This window comes from Eleginops maclovinus, chromosome 16, assembly GCF_036324505.1.
Source record: "Eleginops maclovinus isolate JMC-PN-2008 ecotype Puerto Natales chromosome 16, JC_Emac_rtc_rv5, whole genome shotgun sequence".
In the NCBI taxonomy this organism is placed as follows: domain Eukaryota; kingdom Metazoa; phylum Chordata; class Actinopteri; order Perciformes; family Eleginopidae; genus Eleginops; species Eleginops maclovinus.
Genome location: NC_086364.1, coordinates 10,047,216 through 10,069,814, shown reverse-complemented (window position 1 = coordinate 10,069,814; position 22,599 = coordinate 10,047,216). Strand labels below are relative to the sequence as shown.

Genomic DNA, 22,599 nt, shown 5'->3' with positions numbered 1-22,599 from the left:
AAAATGGGTTTAAAGGTTGCGGGAGTGACTGATGCCCTGTGGTAAACCGTTTGAGTATTTATTCCATATCCTTGATATCAGACGGCAGTTGCCTACACTAGTTAGCTCTTTGGCAGCACTTGTTTGTTTTACTAGTTGAACAAAACATTTTACTAGTCATTATTTTTCAGCAACTAGTGGCACTTTTGTCCGACTAGTTCCTACATAAACCTTACAAGTGACGCCAGGAGGTGCACTAGTAGCTCTTAAGTCCCAACGTGTAAGCTTTTTGATGAACTAGTGGCCCTCTGACCGTGCTAGTGACGCTAAAAGTCTTACTAGTTAAGTAGTGTGCTGCAAAAAAAAAAGAAGCAGAAAATTGGCGAACTAGTTCACTAGTTAGCCAATTTTCTGCTCCATCTGATATCAGGGATATGGACAGTGGCGGCTGGTGGAGTTTTCTCCAGGGGGGGCTATAACTCCAAAATGTATTAAAAAAAATAAAGCATGCATACATGTACTAAGGTATCAAACGAGTGTATTTACATAAATGAAAACAACAAAAACAACATTATAGATAGATAGATAGAAGTGCAAAGAGAAACAAGTGCGATTTATAGAGTATGTACAGTATATGCAGTTAAGAGTGATTATGTAAAGATAAGGGCAGTATAAAGAGGTGGGAATAATTGGCATAGTATAAACAGATGTAGTATGAACAAATATACAGATGTGCTATATTACTATACAGATGGCCAATATACATATATAATAAATATCTATCTATCTATCTCTATATCCATCTCTCTATCTATCTCTAGATATATCTCTCTATCTATCTCTAGATATATCTCTATATCTATATATTTAAATAATATATATCATATATAACATGGACAATACAAATACTTTATGACAGAAGGCTGTGACGTCAGCCCCGCCGCCAAATCCAGCTGCATTCAGCTCGGGGCGCAGGAGAGGTGCGCCCCAACATGCGCCCCAGGGCGGAAATACGTCACCAATCAGACAATGTCAACGAACGAAACAACTTTACTCATCATTAACAATGAAATATTTATCTTGCACATCTAAAAAAATATATATACATATATTTCGAAATATTTTTATTTTATTATTTCATTTTTATTTCATTTTTTTTATGTCCTATTCAAGGAAATGTGGTGAGAGCTGAGTGGTGGGGCGGCGCCCTAGCGCCCTCTATTGGCCAGCCGCCACTGGATATGGAATAAATACTCAAACGGCTTGCCATAAAATGCCACCAAGACAGAAAGCAGACCTTTGAGCAGAGGTGGAAGATGACTCAAATATTGTACTCAGGTCCGCCCCTTTATATGCAGAAATGGAAATACTCAAGTACAATGTACTTCAGTAGAGAACTTGAGTAAGTGTAGCTAGGTATATAAATATTGTGGAAACTGAAATTATGAAGTTGTATTTATGTTTTGAAAAGGGAAATACAAGAGCAACTTTAAGCAATTAAATGTCTTATCATACACAAATCTCATATTCCAATAATGTCTAAACAAACATAATGAAGGTTAACTCTCTGAGAAATGTCAGACTTCTCTTCACACCGAGAAAGAACAGACACTTTGGCTGCAGATGAATGCAAATCAATAAATGTGCAGCTAAGTCAGGGGGAACTTACTCAAAAATAGAACTGCAACTTCCAGCTGCTGCCAAGAGGTCACACTATTCATATTCCAGGGTTCAGTCAGTTATGTTTGACATTGTTTCTGTTCATTACATTTTTGAACAATTGATCTGAATCTTCAAAGTAACTAAAAAAGGACAATATGTTTGTCAAGCTCAGGGGTGTCTACATTTTTTTCACTGAGGACCACATACAGAAAAACATACAAAGTGCTGGGCCACTCACTAGAGGTGAGGTACTGTATATTGTATCATAAGTTACAATATATGCCATTATACTTTTAGAATTTGCTGAAGGACAATTAAAAATTGACAACGGGCCACAGAAGGCATGTGCATCCAGTTAAACAAGGAAGATGAAGAAAGGAGGGACATATACAAAGTGGGTGGACCAAAGCGATATGATGATGACTAAAGTATAGGTATATGAAGCAAAAAAAGATATCTGAAAAAGGAGGCAGAAGATAGGCTACACACTGAGGAGAGAGAGGAGAGTCCAACGTTTGACATCTAGATACAAGGTGTGTGTGAACAGGAGGTGAGGGGACGAGTTTGTTTGCAGAAAGAGACAGTTATGAAGAGATACCCTGAGAAGTCCTTCATCTCTTTGACGATCAATCTCCTCTGTTTGGGGATCCTGCTGATCACTGCCGTCTGGATCATTGTCGACAACAGGTAAGTGTGTCATTACTCTTTCTGCAAACACACTCGTCGCACTATTTTAATTACAAACTGTATTTAATTGTACGTCACTGTACAACATTTAATCTTAACTCTTACATTCTGTTATTGTATATTTCATTCTACTACATAGAATCCTGCATATACTTGATCACTTTCATCATGCTAAGCGTAATTTAATGTATTGTGTTATATTCTATTGACTATTCATTTTGCACTACTTAAGTTTTATTTTATTATTTCTATTTCTATGTTATTATTAATTTGGGTTAGGTCATTTTATAATATGTTACACTGTTGAAGGATCTCGGGACCTAAGATTTTGCAGAACTACACTGTAGCGACTGTGCACATGATAATAAAAACCCTGGACCCTTGTACTTGAAAAACACTGTTCTTTTACACTCAGTTCACATACTGTCAATAAAGACAGGAATATTATATTCAAACGACCTTTACATTTACATTCACCTCGCCTCGCCTTGACTTGCCTTGACTCATCTTATTTTGCTTTAGGCCTTAACTGTAAAACATTCTGACATTGTTTTTGTTATATATATTTATTATATGTGATCTTGTCTTGACAATGAAAACATAAAGCATTGCACAACCTTCTGCAAATATCATGTAAAACTGGTTCTGCATTTTTCTTTCCTCGCCTTGACTTGCGACTCATCTTATTTTGCTTTAGGCCTTAACAGTAAAACATTCTGACATTCTTTTTGTTATCAGGCTGCATGACAAAAGACTGGGGTGTGTATATGTGATCTTGTCTTGACAATGAAAAGATAAAGCATTGCACAACCTTCTGCAAATATCATGTAAAACTGGTTCTGCGTCTCTCATTTTCCACTTGAGATATGCAGGTATGAGCAGTGGCGGCGCCAGCAATTTTTCGTTGGGGTTGCTATGCGGTTGCTACATGAATGTGTGGAGTTGCTAGTCAAAACAGCACCCCCGCCGCCGCCCCCCCGAGCGCACAACGCAACATTAATTGACCCATAGTCATGCATTCAGCCTTGCATAGTGTAATGTAGCCTTGCATACTGCAAACTTGGAAGTAATCAGCGGAGCTCACTGCTCACAAACAGACAGATGTCGCACTGTGCAACTGCATAGAATGATGTGTATCAAAAATGGCTCGTTGACGTTCTTGCTGTGGCTAACTTAACAAAACGTAACGTAACAAACAAACACTACCCGTACACGGTATAAAACGGTAAAATAGGCGAGAAGGTTCGTTTACTTCGTTTACTTTTAAACTTTTATTGTTCTTACTCCATGTATTGCTCTTGCTGCTTGTTTTTTTATTGATTTTATGTAAAGCACTTTGAACTGCAACTCTTGTATGAAATGTGCTATATAAATAAAGTCTTACTTACTTCTGACACCATGTAAAAAGTCTACTCTCTGTGTATGATATGAGTCAAGGATCACACGACACAAGGTCACCGTTACTGTAGTTTACTTTGATTTGACTGAGGAACTTAACTGCTCGCGCCAGATACATAACATAACAAGTACGGTGGCCAGTGTTAAACTAACAATGCAATGGAATAATCTACACTTACATACACGTATATCACAGCAGAACAATGCGTCTGTTGTTATGATTCACAGCGAAGGTATCAACGATGGCATCCGCATCAAGGGATCTTGCACGTGCAGCACTGATGGCTAGTAAACCCAGGTCACTGTTTCTTGAATCTCCCGAACGATTTCTCAAATAATTTTTCACTCGTGCCAAACAAGAAAAGCTTCGTTCGCATGCTGCAGATGTTACTGGGACCGTCAGGGATATGCAGAGGAGTTTATGTATGTCACAGAATGAGTCTTTGTATGGCTGGAGAAGGGCCAAAAATTCATGTGTAGTGCCCACAGAGTGTCCTTGCTGCCCTTTAGTTATGAGCAGGCGCTGTATCTGGTGCAATTCAGCAGTCAGGTTGTCATGTGTAACCCCATAATGCTGAGCCATTGGCCACAACATCTCCATGCTGAGGAATGCCTTGTGCTTTGGGTTCAGGGCACATGTGCCCTGTAGAACGCCACAGGTTTCTGCAGAAAAACGCCTTCTCAGCTCATTGATCAGTTCATCAAGGACATTGTAGTAACAGTGTCTCCTGATATCTACTAGTGAGGCAAGTGGTTGCCTTTGCCCTGTCTGTGTGTCAATTATGAACTCTTGGAGATGACCTGGAGGCTGTCTTGAACGTGGCTCCTCTCTGAGCTGGGTGCTGATGCCCGTCTTGGCACACAGGGCCTGTGCTTTGTCAGATATGTCTTTTAACGATGTCTCATTTCGTTTTTCTGACAGGGATGCTGTGACAGACTCGACAAGGTCTAAAGCTGATGAATAATCCAGATTTGGGGACTGTAGTGTATCAGACAGAAATTTAGTGGTGCGAAACACATCCTCAAACAGAGTGAGCTGCAGAACGAACTGTCCATCTAACAGTGCCATTATGGACTTAGCTTTTGTCCTCAATCGAGCCCCCTGCTGCCTTATCAAGGCTTGAAGTGTTGCGTGGATCGCAGGCAGCGTTTTTTTTATTGCCAGAAGTGCAGAGTATTGGCACGCCCACCTCGTCTCAGATAGAGATTTCAATTCCAGCGGTTGTTGATTTGGCTCTAATTCTTTCTGCTTCTGCAGGAACAAATTGTGCACTATAGAACTAGAAAAAAAATTGTGCAGGATTTGCACGCCTTCGAAAAAATCTCCCGCTGCTTGTATTCTGCCTACACAGTCTGTTAACACTAAATTTAACCGGTGCGCATGGCAGTGCACATAGAGAGCCTGGGGGACCTCTCTTCGGAATCTCTCTTGCACACCACTGTTGCCACCGGACATAACTGCGGCGCCGTCGTAGCATTGGGCTATGCACTGTTGATGATTGATGTTACACTTGGATAATGTGTTTTTGATTAGCGCAAGCAATGATTCCGCGTCCAAACCCTCTGCTGGTGTGAAATGAAGGAAGTCCTCACGGACTCCATCCCCTTGCAGGTAGCGGACCACTACTGACACCTGTTCCTTTTTGCTGACATCCTTGCTCTCGTCCACCAGAAGCGCAAACATCCCTGCGTCTCGCACATCACTACTTATTTTATCTCTTAACATGTTGGCCATTAATGCAATTACTTCGTCTTGGATGCTATGGTGTGTATACTTGGCGTTCTGTGCGCAAGTGGCAATTTTCTCAGCTACAGTTTGGTTGAATTTGCTAATTGAATGGAGAAATTCCAAGAAGTTACCTCTGTTTGAGGACTCGTCTCCCTCCCGATGTCCGCGAAGAGCGATCCCTTGGCAAGCAGTGTAACGCAAGGCCTCGACAACAGCCTTCATATACACCCTATTCTCACGCACCGCCTGAGAATGGCCCTCGTCCAGCGCATTGCAAATCCTAGAGCCAGCGACTCTCCTTGTTTTGAATTCAGCCCATGCCGCCATTGCATATTTGTGTACCGCTGACATGTTGTGGGTTTGTAGTGTTTTCTGTGCTTTCACCCATGTGCTAAACCCATTCACTGTGAAAGCGTCCTGGTGGACTCCCATACCCCTCCTTCCGAAGTGCCTGCATGCATAACAATACATTGAATCTCGAATTGTCGAATACTCAACCCACGAATATTGTTGATACCATCCTGGGGTAAAGGCGCGCATCTGTGAACTGGATTTTTTCTTGGGATATGATCCCAGCACAGGACGACGTAGGTCGTCACCCGGAGTCTGGCTTATATCCTCTGGTGGTGCCGGTGCACCTTCACTGGTAGCTGGCCTAGCTAGCACACCCGTTCCAGCTAGCACACCCGTTACAGGCTGCTCCTCTGGTCTCGCACAATCCCCCTCCGAACGACGGTCAAGTCCAACAGAATTCTGGCTAACGAGCCCATCCTCAGTCTCACCATCGCGGGTCGTATTTCTGTGAGCTGGTTCCTCCTGTATGTTTGAACTTGATTGTCTTTTACGAAATAGTAAAAACTTTTCCATTTTTCTGAAGCATGCACCAACGAGCCGACAACGAACATCTCTGACTGACAATCTCTCGCGAGATGTCCGCATATACTTCTGAAATTTTATATATTTTTCGTACGAATATGGTATTAATGAAATTTATTATTTTATGTATAAATTAAATAATCGTTTTTCATTGTATTGGGATAGTTAGTGTAAATTGTGTGTGTTTTTTCTTTTTCAATCTCTAGATATTATTACGTCACTTGAGCAGAATCTGCGCTGGGTGGGGGAGGGTCCCAGGCTGTTAACGGTCGTGTTGAACGAGAGCCCACGGCCCAGAGTTGAAGTTTTTTATGCGCTCCCTCCGTTCCACCGATTCATATGACACAAATGGTAGCTAGGGATGGTGCCGGATATGATTCGGCCAGAGGTTTATTTGGACGTGTTCAATGCCGTTTTACTAAAATGTCAAGCAAAGCGTGGATTATTGTTTTAAATAGGTCGTCGTTTTGACAAAAAGTCTGGGGTTGCTTTAGGGTTGCTGAGTAATTTCGTGGGGTTGCTAGAGCAACTGCAAGCAACCCTGTAGCGCCGCCACTGGGTATGAGCCATTAAGTAGTGTTTCTTGGACTGGCCAAAATCTGGGATGTCAAAATATTTTTGAACTTCAGATGAAACATACAGAGGTCAAAAGCAATGAAATGTACTGTTCAGTCCTTTATAACTGCACCATTGATTCACTTCACACTTTTTCTGTAGTGTGTCCAGATGGAGTGTCAGATATGTATCAAGTCAAATTTGTTTTGCTCAATATGCATCCTCTGGAACTCTACATCAAACAAACAACCCTTGCATTACACTGTATTTAAATACAAGCTTTAGAACAAAAATGAATTTACTTGATGTACTTGATGTTTCTTTTAAGTGTTGGGTAGTTTTATTGGCTGGCATAATTCACTGCCTTCATTTAATTTTATGTATTTTTTCTTTGGGAGGTGTATTTCATTATTAAATGGAATAGGTAAAGCATATTTTAAAGACATCCCAATAAATGTAAAGGTCTTTTGAATATAATATTCCTGTCTTTATTGACAGTATGTGAACTGAGTGTAAAACGACAGCATTTTTCTTTTAGTGATGAGCTATAATCAGAATTTATGTCATAACAGCATTTTTACAGCTTCTTTAACTTATAATCAGGCTAACATGTAATTTAAATCTAACTGATTGCCAACATTTCCAAAATCGAAAGCTTGCCACTCAGACTGAAAACTCTACGTGTAATATATCTTCACACAAAATTCTCTGGGTCAAATCACAACAAAAAACTTAAATTGGAGTTCTACAATATAAAAAAAGTGTTTCACTAGTCACAAGTAAAGCATTAGGGGAGAGTGGGGGCAGTTGCAACGTGTGGCAGTTGCAACATTGCTGATTTCTCCAATCAGGAATGAGCTAGAGTCATGACACGCCTACTGCACATGCTCAGTAGACCCCTCCTTCTTACTGGACATTAACAGCCACATGTCATCATTCCTTCAGGGAGAACTGAATTTCAAGGTATAAAAGTAACTTTTTTTGTGATCAGTTTTTTTTGTCATATTGTCTAAACTTTTTAAGTATACATATTTGTAGTTATGTTAGTTTGAATGTGCAGTTTCTTAGCTCTAAACAGACTTAAGTACCATGTGTTAAAGCTAATGTGTTAGGCTAGCATAGCTTGTTTTAAGATGGCTGCCAGGTGGGGGACAGTTGCAACGTTTTGTTGCAACTGTCCCCACATGGTGTTGCAACTGTCCCTCATGACAACAATAATGCAAATTAGATCAAAGACATATATAGGGCAATTCATCGGTTATATGAATAACATATTACAATAGCCAGGTATCTCCTCTTTGTGTTTCAGACACATTTCTTTTTTAAAAGTCAAACTAGGTTGCAGTGTATCCTACATTTTTGTTTTGTTTTTTTCAGTATGCCACGAGACAGAAAGAGGACAACAGATAGGGGTGTCCCTTTACCTATTATGTCCTTAGCAGCTGCTACAGTGACAAATGAACGCAGGACAGTGAGGTCTGTTGCAAAACAGTATTCCATTTGCCACACAACCCTCTACCGCTTTATGAAAAAAAGAGAAAGGCTAGGTCCAGGAGAAGAGATGAGGACAGGGTACTGGACTCCCAGGAGGGTGTTCTCAGCTGAACAGGAGGATAGTTTGGCAGATTATCTTAGAAGAGCAGCTGACCTTTTCTATGGTCTCAGCACTAAAGAGGTAAGCATGAGGAAGATATTAAAGCAGAGTGTAGGCCTAAAGTGAGGGTTGGTAGGGAGAATTATATAAGAATATGAGGCCGTGAAATAATAAGATAATATAAATTCATAAAACAAATTTAACCTTCTACCTCTATTTTCATTTAACATCCATTTTGCAGGTTCGTCGATTGGCCTTCCAACTGGCTTTCTTCTATAAGTGCTCCTACCCTGATACCTGGAATGAGTGCTCCATGGCTGGCCGGGAGTGGTTTTTCGGGTTCATGAAACGACACCCCTGTCTGTCTATACGGTGCCCTCAAGCTACTAGTCTGTCTCGGAACACAAGTTTTAATCGCCATAATGTGTCCATGTTCTATGATAATCTTGCCATGGTAATTGACAGATATAATTTTGAAGGAACAGACATATGGAATATGGACGAGACTGGGGTCACAACGGTCCAAGAACCAGAAAATGTTGTTGCCGGGCGCGGCGTCAGACAGGTGGGGGCAGTAACCTCCGGAGAAAGAGGAACGCTCGTGACCGTTGCATGTGCGGGCAATGCATTAGGGAACATGATTCCACCCATGTTCATCTTCCCGCGGGTCCATTTTAAGGACCATTTCATCCGGGATGGCCCGCCTGGATGCATTGGTGCCGCAAACAAGTCGGGATGGATGTTGGAAGAGCATTTTCTTCAGTTTTTGCAACATTTTCAACACCACACGAGGGCCTCACTGTATTCAAAGGTCCTCTTGATTCTCGACAACCATTCCTCCCATCTTTCTGTTGCCGGGATTAAGTTTTGCAGAGAAAATGGAATTGTCATGCTGTCTTTCCCACCCCATTGTTCCCACAAACTACAGCCACTCGACCGCACTGTCTATGGCCCCCTAAAACGCCATGTAAACTCCTTCTGCGACTCCTGGATGAGAAGCCACCCAGGCCTTACGATGTCAATTTATGACATTCCGGGGATTGTTAGGTTGGCCCTCCCATTGGCTGGAACACCCGTCAATGTCCAAAATGGCTTCAGATGCACTGGAATTTGGCCTTATCACCGTGACATATTTAACGAAAGTGACTTTGCGCCGTCTTTGGTGACAGACCGGCCGCCACCATTAGTTCTCCCGGAGCAGGCTGGGTCATCCTGCTCCGTTCTTCCAGTTTTTCCACCAGTTCTTCCGGAGCAGGATGTCCCAGCCTGCTGCGTTCCTCCAGTTCTTCCACCATTTCTTCCGGAGCAGGCTGGGACATCCTGCTCCGTTCTTGCAGTTCTTCCACCAGTTCTTCCGGAGCAGGATGTCCCAGCCTGCTCCGTTCTTCCAGTTTTTCCACCAGTTCTTCCGGAGCAGGCTGGGACATCCTGCTCCGTTCTTCCAGTTCTTCCTGCAGTTCCTCCATTGCCATTTTCACCTGAGAATGTTAGACCCCACCCCAGAGCAGGACCACGGAAGGGAACAAAACCAAATGGTCGAAAAAAACGCAAATCAGTCATCTTAACAGACACTCCCGAAAAGGAGGCTTTGGAGAAGGAGAAGGCAGGAGTGAAGAAAAAGCCAACAAAAGTCACAAGAAAACTGACAAACACAGTTGAAACAAAACAAAATGCCAAGGTAGTCTTAAAGAAAACGTTGAAAAAGAAACATATAGAGAAGGATAGTGACTCTGAGACAGAGAAAGATTTCTGTATAGTTTGCTTAGAGAGCTACTCCAGACCGAGAGAGGTGTGGCTGCAATGTTGGCAGTGCAAGGCATGGGCTCATGAAGCTTGCACTGATGGTGGTTCCATTTACATTTGCCACAATTGTGAGTCAGATGAGGAATTAAATTGAATACTATCTTTACTTAAAATAATCAGTGTTGGTGTTATAAAATCATTACTGCTTGTATTACTGCTTGTATATTGTTGTATACTTTTAAATATTTTTTCCTTTTGAATATTGTTAGTAGGCTAAGTCAATGAACTCTGTTTTTGTGTTATGAAATCATTACTGCTTGTATATTGTTGTAAACTCTGTTTTTGCCAACAGTTTGATGGTGTTATGAAATCATTACTGCTTGTATATTGTTGTAAATTTGAATATTTTTAAGTCAATGAACTCTGTTTTTAACTTTAATAATTAGTTCAATGAACTCTGTTCTCAAATAAACTAAAAAAGATTTGAAGAATAATGCCTAAGTATGAGTTTTATTACATCTAATTGACTGTTGCAACTGCCCCTCGGCACTGTTACTACTTCCATAGTATCCTATGTACAAATGTTGCATCAATATAGACAGGTAGGTGACATATATGGCTTTAATATATAATTGTTTTGTCTTTCTAATATATACGGTTGCTGAGAAACTGAAGGAAATGTAAAAAGTGTTGCAACCGCCCCCACTCTCCCCTAATATACAAATTTGTAGCCATCTCAACATTTTACAACTCCCATTGAGCTTACTAGGTTAAGATTCATTAAAATGATTTATATATTATATATGTAATAAAACCACCTATAACGGCCAAAATCCTATAATCTATAAAAAATGTTTTACTTAAAACTAAACTGCCGCTGAGGCACCAGATAGCCAATCTTACGCAGGGAAAATGATCCAAGTCCAGACAAGTCACCGTTTGTGCGTTTATTTGTAGGACCGTTAACAAAGAACACAGTTTCCAATCTTGCTTTTCTAGAGCCTTTCCTATGGCTCTCCTGCTAGCTTGAATCAATCCGACTGGTAAAAAACGATGTGCCTTCTGTTGCTCTGCTTCACTATTCATTTTGCACTAGTTTTTAGTTTTATTTTATTATTTCTATTTCTATGTTATTATTAATTTGGCTTAGGTCCTTTTATAATATGTTGCGCTGTTGAAGGATCTCGGGACCTAAGATTTTGCAGAACTACACTGTAGCGACTGTGCACATGATAATAAAAACCCTTGACCCTTGTACTTGAAAAACACTGTTCTTTTACACTCAGTTCACATACTGTCAATAAAGACAGGAATATTATATTCAAAAGACCTTTACATTTATTGGGATGTCTTTAAAATATGCTTTACCTATTCCGTTTTATAATAAAATACACCTCCCAAAGAATAAAAGGAAAAATACATCAAATAAAATGAATGCAGTGAATTATGCAGCCAATAAAACTACCCAACAATTACGTAAAAGACACATCAAGTAAGTTAATATTTGTAAAGCACTTTGTATTAAACTTTGTTGAAAGGTTTTATATGAATGAACTTGCCTTGCAATAGGCCTTAACTGTAAAACGTTCTGAAGTTGTTGATACCAGGCTGCATAATAAAAGACCTGGGTATGTATATGTGATCTTGTCGTGACAATATAAAATTAAACATTGTACGACCTTCAGCAAATATCAAAATTAACTTAAAACTAAACTGCCACTGAGGCACCAGATAGCCAATCTTACGCAGAGAAAAATGATGTGCCTTCTGGTGCTCTGCTACCACCACCACCACCTGTCTCCAGTACAAGTGCACCAGGTGCCCTAATCAACCAGTGCCCAAACATGTCTTCAAAATAAAAGCATAGAAACAAATTTAACTGACTTAAATAACAAGACTAAATAATGATAATGATAATAGCAATAATAATAATAATAATAATATATTCATTATAAATAAAAACAGCAAGTAAATAAATTATGAAATAATATAAGGCAATGTATAGCTCCATCACCACCTTATGTTTTCATGTTTTCATATAGAATCTGGCCAAAGGCTGGCACTTTTCAAAATGGTCATCTGGCATTCTTTGACGTGAAAAAAAAAAGAAAAATTGTTAAATTATTGCTTTTATGTCGATTCAGGGGGAATGTGTTTTGCTTTGGGTCGAACACAAAAATGAAACAACGATTTTTAATTGCGCCAATTTAAAAGGGTACTTTGATTGAATGATACAATCGTTTCTCCTTTTTAGTGCAGGACAATATTGTTGTTTTAGATAAACCACACCTGCCATTATAGAGTTCATTTGTCTTTTGGTATGCACTATGTATACATTAATTAATTAATTAATTAATGTGCTGTGCTGTTCCTCTCTTGTTTGCTCCACAGCCATATTCTACCAAGTGGACCACCTTCACCCAAGAAAATCCCCCCTTGGCCCTCTGACTTTTGCAGAGGATGCAGGTGAGAGCAAACGCTGTTCATGCTTCTCCTTGAAGGGACCTTTCTCTTAATAGACCAAAATAACAGCACAGCTGTTCATATCAAATCAACCCCTCCCTACTTTAGTTTTATGAGTCAGGCAAGAATGCATAAGAAAGGGGGTGGAGTTTCTATTTTGTTTAACGATTCCCTTCAATGCAAGCAGACATCTTCTGGAACCTTCCTATCTTTTGAATATGTGGCCCTTCAGCTGAAATGCTCCTCTCGAGCTATGTTCCTAAACACCTATAGACCCCCAAAATACTGTGCAAGCTTTTTGGATGACTTTGATGAACTGCTGTCTATAATGTGTATTGACTTTGACCGTCTAGTCATTGTTGGTGATTTTAACACCCATGTTGACAAGCCCGAGGACAGAGGGGCTAAAGAACTGTTCCGTGTTCTTGATAACTATGGACTGACTCAGCATGTAATGGTTCCGACACACAACAAGGGGCACACTCTAGACTTAATCATCTCAAAGGGTCTGAACAGCTCTGAGGTTGGGGTGACTGATGTTGCACTCTCTGATCATTCCTGTGTTTTCTTTGAGAGCTCTATTTCTGTTCACACAAATGTTCAAAAAGGAATTAAAAAAGGAATTACCACAAAAAGGTACTTATCTGAAAACACAAGGGAAATGTTTGTTCAGAACTTTTCTCCCACACTAGCCCTTGCTAACATCTCAGTAAATGAGCTAGTCGATCATTTTAATTCAAAAAATAAAAATGTCATAGATGCCATTGTTCCCACTAAGGTAAAGGAGGTGTGTGGCAAGAAAATATCTCCCTGGAGAAAAGCCATGAGCGTGAGAACAGAAAAAAGAGAGTCTAGAAAAGCTGAACGCAGGTGGAGAAAAATAAATCTCCAGGTTCACTTTGAAATCTATAAAGAAAGACTTGGCTTTTATAATTTGGAATACAAAAATGCACGACAGTCTTTCTTCTCTGACATCATTGCCAAAAACATAAACAACTCACGTGGCTTGTTTGCTACCGTTGAGAGACTAACAAACCCTCCAGTGTCAGTGGCCTCTGAATTTCAATCCACCAGGGCCTGCAATGAATTTGCTTCCTTCTTCACTGACAAAATTCAGAAAATCAGACAGGCAGTCAGTGTTTCTGTATCAGGTACAGCAAATGTGTTGTCCTTGTGTCCACTTAAAATCAATTCAAACACCATGACACAATTCCATCAGATTAATGATAAAGACCTAGAGGACATTATTCGACATCTGAAGTCCTCCTCCTGCTGCCTTGATATTATACCTACAAGCTTTTTCAAAAGTGTTTTTCATAGCATGTCCTCAGATCTATTTCATATAGTAAACAGGTCTCTTCACTCAGCTGTATTTCCACAGGCCCTGAAAACTGCAGTCATTAAACCGCTCTTAAAAAAGACTAATCTGGACGCTTCAGTAGTGAATAATTACAGGCCCATATCCATCCTCCCATTTCTAGGTAAAATCTTTGTACGCTGCACTTGACACTGTTGACCGTAACATATTACTAGACTGACTAGAAAACTAGTTGGGACTTTCGAAAAACAGTTCTAAATTGGTTTGAATCATACAGCTACACATCAGATTTGACAAATATGACATGTGGGGTTCCTCAAGGCTCCATCTTGGGGCCTCTTCTCTTTAACATCTACATGCTACCACTGGCTCAGATAATGAAAAGCAACAAAAAAAGTTTCCTTAGCTATGCAGATGAAACACAAATTTACATTATCATTTCACCAGGAGACTATGCTCCAATTAAAACACTGAGTAAGTGCATTGAACAAATCAATGACTGGATGAGTCAGAACTTTCTCCAATCAAACAAAGACAAAACTGAGGTAATTATTTTTGGAGCGAAGCGGGACCGACAAAAAGTCAGCGCTGAGCTTCAGTCAGCAATGTTCTAAACAACAGCTAATGCCAGAAACCTAGGTGTAGTCATGGACTCGGACCTGAATTTCAACAGTCACATTAAAACAGTTACTAAATCCGCCTACCACCTGAAGAACAGATCTAGGATTAAAGGACTAATGTCACAGCATGATCTAGAAGAACTTGTCCATGCTTTTATCTTCAGTAGACTGGACTACTGTAATGGTGTCTTCACAGGTCTCACTAAGAAATCCATTAGAAAGCTGCAGCTGATTGAGAACGCTGCGGCTCGAGTCCTCACTTACACTAAGAGATGGATCACATCACTCCAGTTCTGAGGTCTTTACACTGGCTTCCTGTCTGTCAGAGAATTGATTTCAAAGTTCTGCTACTGGTTTATAAAGCATTGAATGGTTGAGGCCCAAAATACATTTGTGATTTCCTGCTACATTATGAACCATCTAGAACTCTCAGGTCTTCTGGGACGGGTCAGCTTTCTGTCCCCAGAATTAGAACTAAACAAGGAGAAGCAGCGTTCAGTTATTATGCTCCAAATATCTGGAACAAACTCCCAGAACCCTGCAGGTCCGCTGCTACTCTTACTACTTTTAAATCCAGCCTGAACACATTTCTTTTTGCTGCTGCTTTTAATTGAACTGTTCTTATCTAACATTGCACTGTAACTTTCATTCTGCACTGTAACTTTTATTCATGTATACTATACCTGTTGTGTTTATTTTATTATCATTGCTTTTAAATGACAGTTTTTAAATGCCTTTTCCTAATTTGGTTCTGCTGCAATATTTCTTAATGCTCTTAATGTCTTTCATGGTGGTAAAGTACTTTGAATTGGCTTGTGTTGAAAGGTGCTATATAAATAAACTTGCCTTGCCTTGATACCTTCGTCAGATCTAGTCATGTTATCACAAGGGTGTGTGTGTGTGTGTGTGTGTGTGTGTGTGTGTGTGTGACAGGGCGCTTATTGAAAAAGTAAGAAGACACATCTCAAAAACCTGGAAGAAGCAAGAAGATAATTACAAAAACCTCAGGTAATTTTAGTTGATTTGTTTAAAATGTTGACATTTTGGCCAGAATTGCCAATTAATAGTCCATGCAGGCAACAATTTGCTGTGAACAGATACAGTCAGGAAATATCTAAATGCTTAATCTCGTCACAGTTTGGGAATGTTCAGTGAGTATGTTTAAAAAGTAGCTAAAAGAAGCGTTCAAGGAAGCAATACCCAAGAGGGCCACATCATTCAACAACTGAATCTGTAGCACAAATTTAGAGCACGAGTCAGATGCCTATGCTCCAAATCATAAATCATATATCTGTTGTTTACTACATTTTAACACTTCTGGTCTGAATATAACATGCTTAAGGTTGAGAGTTTGGTAAAACAGAGGGACTTCACCTGAAGATAACTTTAACTCACCTTGGTGATTATGGAATCAAAAGAAAGAATATATCTTTTATAGATAACCTGAACAAATTGCCACTGGCTGTGTTTTACCAATTATAAAAGCTTTTTGTTCAACAACACTCCTGACTTTGATGGCTTTTAACAACATCCTTGTGTTACCCCAGCTCTCAGCTAAGAAGTCAGTGCCAGGGATTCGACAGGGCCATCCTTACCCAGAACAACACTCCAGTGGGATCAACTATTGTGTACGTAATGGAAAAGAAGAGGACCCTCAAGGTGTCTCCGGAGATTTTCAGCACCTTTTTGAAGGTATGTCGTTTTTCATTCATGAATATTATCACAGCATCTTCTGCTTGCTCCTTAAATTGCTCAGAGATAATAGGTGATGTGTTTAGTTACATGGTGACCGGTTGATTCAAACGACCACGGATGATTAGCCTTTCACACACACACACACACACACACTAAACACACACACACACACACACCCACACACACACACACACACACACACACACACACACACACACACACACACACACACACACACACACACACACACACACACACACACACACACACACACAGAATTATGATTTGTTATAAAATAAGAGAAATAGGGGGCCGAAAAACACAGATTTGAATTGAGTACCTCTTGATCTGAAGAATGCTCGAAAACACCTTTCAATCCTATATCAATATACAGCATGACCTCCTTTAAACGATATATCTTCACATTTGTAAACATGTGAAATCATTTTAGTTTTTGTTAAATAAACGTTCGGATTATAAAAAAATTGTACTGACTCGGTTTTGATATTCATTCATCCGCTAATTTAACTCCATAATCAAACCGGCTTCACTTCAGAAAAAAGGGCATCTAGTACCTTTCTAGGACAACGCCACTCTACAATGTTTGCAATCATTTTGATATCAGCTGTCTGATCCATGGTGACAACAACGTTGCCAGAATGGTGCAGAAAAAATCAGTCACAGATTCAGAGTCAGTTTCAGGTTCCAGGAAACAGGATACAGCCCACTGCTCCTGATACTGGGACGGTTTAAATACAGAGGCCACATTTCACTGTGAGAACCGCTGGGATACCAAATCAGGCCAAGAGGCATGAAGCTGGGGGGCCAATGGCAGCTTCCACACTTCCAACCCCTCCACTACCTGCGCCCTTGCTCAAACCGCAGCTTCAACCTCAGTCTTTATTTTTGATTTTAGATACACTACAGTCAGTCATTTTTAAGAATATAAGAATATAAAATAGTTTACAACACCCACCTCACCCACAGAGCACTCAGCATTGTGGGTGACCTGTCCCATCCCTCCAACTGCCTCATCACCCTCCTGCTTTCAGGCAGAAGGTCCTGAGGTCGAGCTCCACCCGACTAAAAACTGCTTTTTTTTTGTCAGGAGGCTGAAATCTCGCTGTACACACAAACTGAAAGATTGGAAATAAAGTCGACTTTGACTTGAAATCAATAACGCCACTCAAGCACCTCAGTTTTACATTAAATAAACACCCACACATGTTATTACATGTTGGTACTAGATCCCAATGGCTCAGGCTCATTCACAAACAATATAATCATGTGCATGTTATTGTTTTGCAATGCATTTTTTGATTGGTTTTATTTCCAGGAACATCCATTTCCAAAGAAAAAGTGGGACACGTGTGCTGTTGTTGGGAACTCAGGCATTCTGACCAACAGCAGCTGTGGAAGGATGATCGATTCGGCTCAGTTTGTTATCAGGTGAGAAAGCTGTCAAGATTAGAGGAATAAAAGGCTGTTGACAATATAAATCAACAGAATTAAACTTGGAGAATTAAAAAGACCACAAAATTCCAAATAATAATTTCTGACTCCTCTGTTGTGCCTTTCAGGTGCAACCTACCTTCTTTGGGAAAAGGCTATGAGAAACATGTAGGCACCAAGACTGACATTGTGACAGCAAATCCAACCATCTTCATTCAAAAGTGAGCAAGAAAATGAGACTCACTGCACCATAACATTTCATTTAGTTTTGTTGCCCAACATGCTTTCTTTTTTCAGGTATGGGTCCTTAAATGGGCCCAGACGTCCATTTGTGGAGAGTCTAAATAGCTACGGCAAGTCCCTGCTGCTTCTACCTGCCTTTTCCTTTGGCTTTTGCACTCCTCTGTGCCTGAGGGCAGTACACAGCATTAGGGACTTTGAAAGTCCCATTCGGCCCACCTACATGAACCCTGATTACCTCCGGAGCCTGGCCCTCTTTTGGCGCTCCAGAGGCCTACACGGAACTGGACTGAGCTCGGGATTTTTGATGCTTAGCCTAGCGCTGGAAAACTGTGCCAACATTGATTTGTACGGGTTCTGGCCCTTCAGTAACCATCCATTTGAACTCCATGCTGTGAATAACCACTACTTCGATGATTTAAAAGGTAAATGGGGACCCCACTCCATGCCTGCTGAGTTTGACCTCTTGTTGCAGCTGCACAGTCAAGGGGTGCTTAGGCTTCACCTGGGGAAGTGTCGACCAGGTGATTAGTTCCCAGATCCAGAGACAGGGCGGACTGGGCATCTGCAGTACCGGGAAATTTCCTGGTGGACTGAGGCTGTGTCTCAGAATTTGTGTCTTAACTATGCCTATTCAATCCAATCCACTCACTCTCCTCCCACATCTGCTCCTAGACCCTCTGAGCAGAGAGCTAAACCGGAACGTGCATTAAAATGTCATGACACTTACACCAATTCATGCATTTGATAAATAATTATGATCTCAACTTTGATAAAAATAGATTAGTATTGTCATTTCTGGCCATTATCATCGAGTCATAATCATCTTTTACTTTTTCCAGCAAGGTTGCAAGGAAATGCTTTATTGACATATAGTGAGATGTTAATTAATTCCAGTTAGATACAAATACCCAGTGGTGGGATAATTAACAGTGTTTGCTGTACGTTGTTGATTTTTCAGTAAACTCTATTCCAGGGGTGGCCAACCAGCCAGAGACGAAGAGCACATGTTTGACTGTGATACTGCAAAGAGCCACATCATACACACATGCTGGATGTATGTCCCCCCCACTTCTCTCTCACACTCTCTCTTTTGCTCTCACCCATTCTGTGTGCTCCAGGGGCATAGATAGGTTTTCAAGTTTGAGTGGGTGGACTTCACATCCTCTAGGGGGGTCATTTTAAAGTGAATTGCATGCATCTGGTGCACTGTGAGAGCAACATGAAGAGGCCACATCTAACAGAACTGTGTGGTCTTGGTAAGGGGAGGGGGCACAACTCTCAGCACTAATACGAGACATAAAACATGTATATTTTTCTTTTCAATTTCAAAATGTTCATTTGGGTGGGCTTTAAACATTTTAGGTGGGCTGAAGTCCACCTCAGATAGGCCTAGCTATGACACTGGTGTGCTCCCTCACTCTCTCCCTCTGTGCCCCTCTCTGTCTCTCACACATAGAAAATGAAAATCGAAAAATGTACAATAATTCACACATTCACACACACACACACACACACACACACACACACACACACACACACACACACACACACACACACACACACACACACACACACACACACACACACACACACTCTCCAATAGACACACAAACTCTGTCACACAGAGGGACACACCTCTGCTCAGCCAGATTTCTTGTAAATGTCACACACCATGACATTGACAGGAATCAGTGTTAAGACCAGAGGCCAGTTTTTTGTCAGCCATTGAGAGTGTGTGCACTCACACACATACTCTCACTTAATCATGTGAAAACTACTTTTATATTACTGCATGTTGCTTCTCTGAACTGAGTTGGGTGATTCTCTGAAATCAGTGCACTTTGTGTCCCACAGATTTACCTCAAAGATTTTCATATAAAGTAAACCACAAAATGCATTTTAAAACAAGAAATGGAAAGATCCATGTGTCTTTGCATTATAACACACAAACATATTTTTAAAATTATGTTTTGAAAAATGTTATGGGTTGCTGAGGCGTAGAGGTCAGCCAAATGAGCATGTCCCTACTGAGCAAAGTTACTTTTTCATTGAATATAAAACAAATAAAAATAGTCAGTAATCACAAGTTTTTTCTGCTAATATAATAATGTTCCTGTCTACTTTAACCTAAATAAAAGAAATGTGAAAAGAATGCATGAATTATTTATAAAATAGCACCATTTAATCACGTCCCCCAGTTTTGTTCAACCCCATAACAGCATACCAATCCCCCCCTTTTTAAAAATAATGGTTCAGTCCAACTTTCTCAGCACCCAGGAAGTGACATCACTCAACATTTCCCTGCTCAAACTGTAAGAGAGTTAAGTGTGAGCATACCTTCTTACCTATATTTCATTGTTTTTATTGTCAGATTGACATCGTAAAGCTCAACCGTTCAACACTGTTACATGCATAAATGATATTTACTACTGTTTGAGAAAAAGCAAACAATTTTCTTGGAAAAATATATTAATTTCTTGTTTTCCTCATGCCATATGGTGCTCCATACCCTAGCTAATGTGGACTTATGGCTACTTTAAGCTAAAATGTTCAACCCTGTAACATTCAACCCTGTAACAAAAAACACTGTTACGGGGTTGAATCATTGTTACAGGGTTGAAGGTTGGACTGTTCTTAAGCCAGCCAGCCCCTTTTCTCTAAATGTTATTTCATGTTCATTATTTTCATATCAGATGGCTAAATCAAATGCAGAGAGGCAAAGAGAGTACAGGGCGAGAAGAAATGCAGATTCACAGAGAAGGGAAGAATACCTCAGGAAAGAGCATGAGCGATGGAAAAGAGATACATCTCTGAGAACCTTTCTTGTAAGTACAGCACTGAAATTCAGTCAGTACACTTTGGATCATCCCACCAACAGGCCACACTTCACACAGGGGTCATCTATGTTGGTGGAACCCAAGAACCAACCTGCTTTACCTCCATCTCACCATCCAAGCACAAGAGTCCAGCTGCTATATGGGAACATCTGAAACCTGCACTGGACTATGTGCAGACCACACACCCAGAGGTGTCTGTACGCAGTACAAGCAAAAAGGAAACTTTTTTCTCTTCAGTACAGAGCTTGAAAAGAGAGGACTGAGAGGGACCTGGAATTTTTTCGAGTCCAGTCATGGCAAAGGAGCACCAGATGGTGTTGGTGCTGCCTTAAAGAGATCAGCAGACAACCCCATCAGCCATGGCCGGGACATCAACAATGCTTATGAGCTCTTCAAGGCCCTCTCTGAGACGGACACTTCGATCAAATTGTTTTTTATCAAGGATGAAGCTGTTGAGCAGGCACTGCAAAGGATGCCGTCCACCATTCCACCAGTTCCAGGAACCATGCACGTCCATCAGGTCATCACTCTTGCTCGAGGGGAGATAACATCGCGAGATGTCAGCTGCATGTGCTCCACCTATGGAAAGCTTGTATGTGAATGCTGGAATACAAAGCATTTCAGCTTTGTCAGGAAAGTCCCAGCTACCGTGTCGCCAGCTACTGTGTAGAAGGGCAGAGAGAAATCAATTGGGATAACCCAGAGGTAATAGGGAAGTGGTGTCTGCTCACTTATGATAAAACATTGTATCCAGGAATAATCCTTGCCACAAATGAAATCGACGTTCAAGTCAAATGCATGCACCATGCTGGAATCACCAAGAACAGGTTCTTTTGGCCTCTACAAGAGGAGGTACTATGGTATCCATTTGATGATGTGCTTGAGCTCATCCCGCCTCCTCAGCCTGTGACAGGACTTGATTCACGTCACATGCAAATTCAGAATGAGATCTGGGACAGACTGTCTAACTAATGGATGAAAGAACCATAAAAGCAGGAACAACAGATCAGATAAGAAAAGAGACCATCCACATTCACTCATCAAACTTATTAGTTCAGTGTTTAGTGAACGCTCAATTTTCCGATTTTAGAAGAGACAGCAATGTACTTTTTTACTGCTGATACTACAGGTGAGAGATGAATTGTATTAAAGCCTGTGAAGAACATATGAAAGGATTTTAATGTTAACGTTTATATTTAGAGTGTAACTGTTGTGATGTCAACTGTTACATTGTTAAACCAATTCCAGTGAGATAGATTTTGTATACAGCATTCAGCCTATGCTGCTGTTCTTCATTTTTCTTCTCATAGGACAGATCCGTTCAATCTAAATGTGATGTTATTTTACATACCTTATGATATGGTTCTTTCCTCATGTTTGTTTTAATAAATGAATTTAAGTCAATTTCAAGTTGATTAAATGTTGTCATTCATTCAACCCTGTTACAGCGTGTTCAACCCTGTTACAGTGTGTTCAACCCTGTTACAGTGTGTTCAACTCTGTTACAGTGTGTTCAACCCTGTTATTTGACACATTTTCATAAATGTTTGATAATAATAACAAATATTAGATACATGTTTGTTGAACTGTATGCAACATTTAGAGGACAAGCAGAAAATATACGAAAGCCTAATGTTTATGTTAAAGTATATTTTCATGATTTATGAAGACCGCTTGTACGTTAAGTTGCCATATCCTACTTGACAGTCAAATTATTATTTAGAATCAAATAAAATATACTTCCAATA

At 40.3% G+C, this 22,599-nt stretch overlaps 1 protein-coding gene across 4 annotated transcripts; it reads left to right on the top strand.

The window, feature by feature from the left end:
* The first annotated feature begins 2,068 nt into the window (after positions 1 to 2,068).
* On the top strand, positions 2,069 to 22,255 carry LOC134877966 (alpha-2,8-sialyltransferase 8F-like). 4 transcript variants are annotated; one of them, XM_063903687.1, is made up of 8 exons: positions 2,086 to 2,328; positions 7,049 to 7,069; positions 12,615 to 12,689; positions 15,558 to 15,632; positions 16,172 to 16,316; positions 17,656 to 17,768; positions 17,900 to 17,992; positions 18,069 to 22,255. In XM_063903687.1, the coding sequence occupies exons 1-8, from the start codon at positions 2,228 to 2,230 to the stop codon at positions 18,541 to 18,543; spliced, it is 1,098 nt and encodes a 365-aa protein (XP_063759757.1). In that variant the 5' UTR covers positions 2,086 to 2,227; the 3' UTR covers positions 18,544 to 22,255. The 4 variants fall into 4 exon arrangements, with proteins under 4 accessions (XP_063759758.1, XP_063759760.1, XP_063759759.1 ...); XM_063903688.1 differs by lacking the exon at positions 7,049 to 7,069 and having other exon boundaries at positions 2,069 to 2,328; XM_063903689.1 differs by lacking the exon at positions 15,558 to 15,632 and having other exon boundaries at positions 2,085 to 2,328.
* The last annotated feature ends 344 nt before the right edge of the window (positions 22,256 to 22,599 follow it).

Coding starts and splice junctions, on each gene's coding strand:
- LOC134877966 (XM_063903687.1), top strand. CDS start 2,228: ATGAAGAGATACCCTGAGAAGTCCTTCATCTCTTTGACGATCAATCTC. Junction 12,690..15,557: donor GACTTTTGCAGAGGATGCAG/GTGAGAGCAAAC, acceptor TGTGTGTGACAG/GGCGCTTATTGAAAAAGTAA. Junction 17,993..18,068: donor CCAACCATCTTCATTCAAAA/GTGAGCAAGAAA, acceptor TTCTTTTTTCAG/GTATGGGTCCTTAAATGGGC.